The sequence below is a fragment of the Octopus bimaculoides genome, chromosome 4 (genome assembly GCF_001194135.2).
Source record: "Octopus bimaculoides isolate UCB-OBI-ISO-001 chromosome 4, ASM119413v2, whole genome shotgun sequence".
NCBI lineage: Eukaryota > Metazoa > Mollusca > Cephalopoda > Octopoda > Octopodidae > Octopus > Octopus bimaculoides.
In genome coordinates, this window is record NC_068984.1 from 123,967,449 (window position 1) to 123,972,456 (window position 5,008).

General features: G+C 41.8%; 1 protein-coding gene across 1 annotated transcript in view; it reads right to left on the minus strand.

The window, feature by feature from the left end:
- Nucleotides 1-5,008, minus strand: part of LOC106881770 (neo-calmodulin) — a 43,517-nt gene that overhangs the window by 23,050 nt on the left and 15,459 nt on the right. Inside the window, exon 2 of the mRNA XM_014932274.1 lies at nucleotides 2,045-2,192. Within this exon, the coding sequence (XP_014787760.1) occupies nucleotides 2,045-2,192 (148 nt within the window). The remainder of the gene's footprint in view (nucleotides 1-2,044; nucleotides 2,193-5,008) is intronic.

Below are 5,008 nucleotides of genomic sequence, written 5' to 3' on the forward strand. Positions count from 1 at the left end.
ACACACACACACACAAAAGGAGCAGTAAATGGGGAAATCACCGTAGAGGAAAGTACTACCAAAAGAAACGAAAATGATTCAGTGTTGGTTTTTTAATATGAATTGGAGCGATTTTGACGACATGTTTGACAATAATAACGGAGTCCAATTGGAAAGAAGAATGAAGAACAGGCAAGGAGAAATTTACTTAACGAGGAGAGGGGAAAGTTTTGGATGCCCTCGAAGGATGAAGTGAAAATGGCTCTAACCGATGTTTTGGAAAATATCTTTTCTGTTGCGAGAAACGGTGCCTACCTACTTTCGGAAATCGGGGGTGGAGACAAAAGACAAGCAGTGGTTGTAAGATATAGACTCACCCATTAAATTGTACTGGAGTACATGAGCCAAAACCAACGTGTAAGGGGTGTTAGAAACGATATTGATCTTTAGGTTCCTTGTCATCTTTGTAGCACAATAAAGGTGGGTGGTAAGAAATGAGATAATGAAGAACGGTATATAGTCTGGGCGGTAGAGATTAGCAGGGATTTAGAAGCCTTTGTGGACATTCATGATTGAAGGAACATTCTGGAGCAGCGCTATGTCATGTGTACAGAAGCACGAGAATGAAACTGTTTATTGGCAGAATCGGAAGGGCGTTGGAAAAAAATGCTATGTGGCATTTTTCCTGCTCTTTATGCTCTGTGTTCGAAAGTCGTCGGGGTTAACTTAACCGTTCATTCCTTCGGTTTCGATAAAATAAAGTACCATTCAAACATTGAGGACAATGGTATCGACTACTTACCCTCCTCTTAAATTTGTTGGCCTTGTGCCTATGTAAGAAACCATTATTATTATCATCATCATCATCATCATCATCATCATCATTGTCATCATCATCATTGTCATCATCATCATTATTATTATTGTTATTAGTTGTAGTAGTAGTAGTAGTAGTAGTAGTAGTAGTAGTAGTAGTAGCAGTCGGAGGAAGAGGAGTTGTGGGGGATTGGTGGTGAGAAGCGTTAAGGACTACATGCGTAACTGGGTTTAGCTTTGTCTTCTGTAGAGATAGTAATAAGAATGATAAGGACGAGATGATAGTGGTGTGGGTTTCTATTGTGGCGGGAAAGCTGTCGTCGTAGGAGCAGGGACGGTGATGACTGTGTGGGTGGCTGAGGTATAGGTGATGGCGGGGATGTTGGTGGTAACAATGTGACGACAGAACTGTAGGATTGGTGATAGTGATTGGGGTAGTGATCGTGGGGATGGTGGTGATAGTAATGGTGGTGGTGGTGGTGGTGGTGGCGATGGTGGTTGTGGTGGAGATGTTGTGTGGTAGTGGTGGACGTTGTGGTTGTGGTTGTGGTGGTGGTATGGGGCAGTGGTGGACGTTGTGGTTGTGGTGGTAGTGGTGGTGGTGGTGCAAGCATATGCAATGCATCTGTGCAACAGTGTGGGCAGTGCTCAGTGAATGCATTGTCTGTATGTGCTTCTGCGCATGCGTATCTGTATGTATGCATGTGCGTTTAAAAATATATGTAAGTACGTTTATGCGAACATATCCATGTGTGTGTGTGTATTATTTCTTTACTACTCACAAGGGGCTACACGCAGAGGGGACAAACAAGGACAGACAAACGGATTAAGTCGATTATATCGACCCCAGTGCGTAACTGGTACTTATTTAATCGACCCCGAAAGGATGAAGGGCAAAGTCGACCTCGGTGGAATTTGAACTCAGAACGTAGCGGCAGACGAAATACCGCTAAGCATTTCGCCCACCGTGCTAACGTTTCTGCCAGCTCACCGCCGTGTGTGTGCGTGTGTGCTTGTATATGTGTGCATGTGTATATGTGTGCATATAGGTTTGTTTGTTTGTTTGTGTGTATGTGTGTATGTGTGTGTGAGTGTGTGCGTGCGTGCGCGCGCATGTGCAAGTGCTGAAGGCAGTAAAAGCCAAAGGAAGTTTAATCTGTGTCCGATGAAGAAGCATCGAAGGTGTCCGAGCGGACGGGTGTGGAAAATACGGTGAGTGATAGTTATAGTTGCTATAGTGATAGTATACCATCAAAGTCAACCTCATTAATCATATCTCTAATCTCTTGTTCGGTCGGATTCTGACCCAGGGAACGCAGCACGGTCCCTAGTTCCCTAGCGGTAATCTTCCCATCTTTATCTCGGTCAAACATGGTGAACGCCTCCCGATATTCTGAAAGGGAAAAGAAGAAGAAAATATATAAAATCACAAAAAGAATATTTATTTCAAATTTTGGCTCAAGGTTAACAATTTTAGGGGATGGGGTAAGTGGATTACGTCCACTCCAGTGCTGAACTGGTACTTATTTTATCAATCCCGAATGGCAAAGATGAAAGGTATATTTGACCTTGGAGGAATTTGAATTTAATGTGCAAAGATAGAAGAAACGCGGCTAAGCATTTCTCCCGGTGTGTTAACGATTCTGCCAGCTCACCGCAATAAGAATATTCATTTCTACTCTAGGCACAAGGTACGAAATTTTTGGGGAGAGGCCCAGTCGATTAGATCGACCTCAGAACGCAACTGATACTTGATTTCTCGACCCCGAAAGGATGAAAGGCCAAGTCGACTTCGGCGGAATTTGAACTCAGAACGTAAAGACAGACGAAATACCGCTAAGCATTTCGCCCGGTGGGCTAACTATTTTGCCAGCTCACCGCCTTAATCACAATAAGAATATTCTTTCCACTCTAGGTACAAGGCCTGAAATTTGGGGGGAATGGGGCAGTTGATTAGATCGACTCCAGTACGCAAGTGATACTTAATTTATTGACCCCAAAAGGATAAAAGGCAAAGTGGACCTGGGCGGAATTTGAACTCAGAACGTAGAGACAGAAGAAATACTTATAAGCATTTCGTCCAGCGTGCTAAAGCATCTGCCAACTCGCCGCCTTTAAGTGATAGATATATTGATAGATAAAGAGTAAGACAGACAGTCAGAGTTTAGTTAATTGACAGGAACATTAGAGCGTCAGAAAAACTATATTGTAATATTTTGGTGCATCAACCTGCGTTCTGAGTTCATATCCTACCGAAACAGACTTTGCTTTGAATGATTCCAAGTTCGATGAAATGAAGCACAAATCAAGCAACACGATCGAAGTAGTCGACTAACTCCTTCCTATCAAAATCACTGGCCTCGTATCTAAATTACGAACAGTAAGTGATGGATCGGCAGACTTATAGGAAACTCAGAAAAAATTACTTTCAGCGTTTATTCTATAAGTTGTGAGTTCAAATTTAGCCGAAGTCAGCTTCACTTTTCATTTTTTCAGGATCGATTAAATATTCTACCACTTAAGTACTCGGGTCAATGCAATCGACTACCACTCGCTCATCAAAATTACTGGCCTTGTAACTAAATAAGAAATAATTTTTTACAGTTAGCTGGCACAAATGGCTGAGAGTCAGACGAAAATATTTAGCAACATTTCTTCCGACTCTACAAAGTCTGAGTTCATATCCCGCTGAGATCAACTTTTCTTTCATCTTTTCGGGAGTCGAAAAATAAGAGAGGTAATTTTTATTTCATCTTTTGTACAGCGAGGGGCTGGGGAGAAAAGCAGTGCCCCTAACACGTAACTGGGCTTCCTAGACTGGTACGAAGGATAGAAGTAGGAAGGTATCGTCAAATAGGGAACCTGGTCCCAATGCATGCAACGAAGTGAACTTCCCTAAAGGCTGTTGTTAAATCGGATGACGAATTAAACTTATCAAGTAGGCCTCGGTGTGGATTGAACTCGGAACTCACAGAGGCCCGATAATAGCGCAACCATGATCTTACAGCTCTGAAATTAAAAGATATTGGATTGATACGCTTTTTATGAAAGACAAAGTGACATCATTAAGAATTGAACTCGGAGGGTAGAGTGTCAGAGCAATTAACACGAAGCATTCTGTCTGATATCTTACTACTCTGTCAATTCGCTGCGGTTAACTTGTGTTCTGTGAATTCATCTCTAAGTGGGACAGGCAAAATATCTCAAACATTTCAGTAATATTGGTTTAAAATTTTGGCACAGGGCCAGAAATTTGGGGGAAGGGGCTAGTCGATTACATTGACCCCCCCAGTGCTTAACTGGTAATTATTTTATCGTCATCTAAAGGATAAAAGGCAAAGGCGACCTTGGAGGTATTTGAACTCAGAGTGTAGCGATGGAAGAAATGTCTTTAAACATTTTTTCTGACATGCTAACGATTCTATCAGCTCGCCCCTAATATATATAAATATTGGTTTCAAATTTTGGCAGAAGGCCAGCAGTATCAGGGAAGGGGAAACATCTATTACATCGACCCCACTGCTCAACTGGTACTTATCTTATCGACCCCGAAAGAAATGAAAGCAAAGTCTACGTTGGTGGCTTTTGAACTCAGTACGTAAAGACGGACGAAATGCCGCTATGCTTTTCGTTCGGTGTGCTATCGATTTTGCCAACTCGCAGTTATAAAACATCTCGAAATTGATTTCAAATTTTGGCACAAAGCCACAAAGCTCGGGTAAGGACGTAGGTCGATTTCATCACCCTCAGTGATTACGTGGTACTTATTTTATCCACCCTTAGAGGATGAAAGGCAAACTCGACCTCGATGGAATTTAAACTCAGAACATTATGTCAAACGAAAGCCCCCTAAACATTTTGCCCGGTGTGCTAACAATTTTGCCAGCTCGCCGCCTTAAAACATTTCTAAATCTTAGCATGTAACACTTTACAGTTGCTGTTATCAGAATTCTATTCTCCTGTCTTTGTTGTTTCACTTTGAAACCAGCCACATCTATCGACGAATATTTCAAAGACTATAATAACTGACATGCATACCGATACTCATACATGTATGCATACACTCACCCTAGCATGCTTGCAATATAATATAATAATATTCGTTTGCACGCTTCCATTCATAGGTGCACTTACTCCATGCATATAACACATCCCCATTCAAAGATTTACAGATCAGTGTATAGAATGAACTTATCACGTATGTATATATATA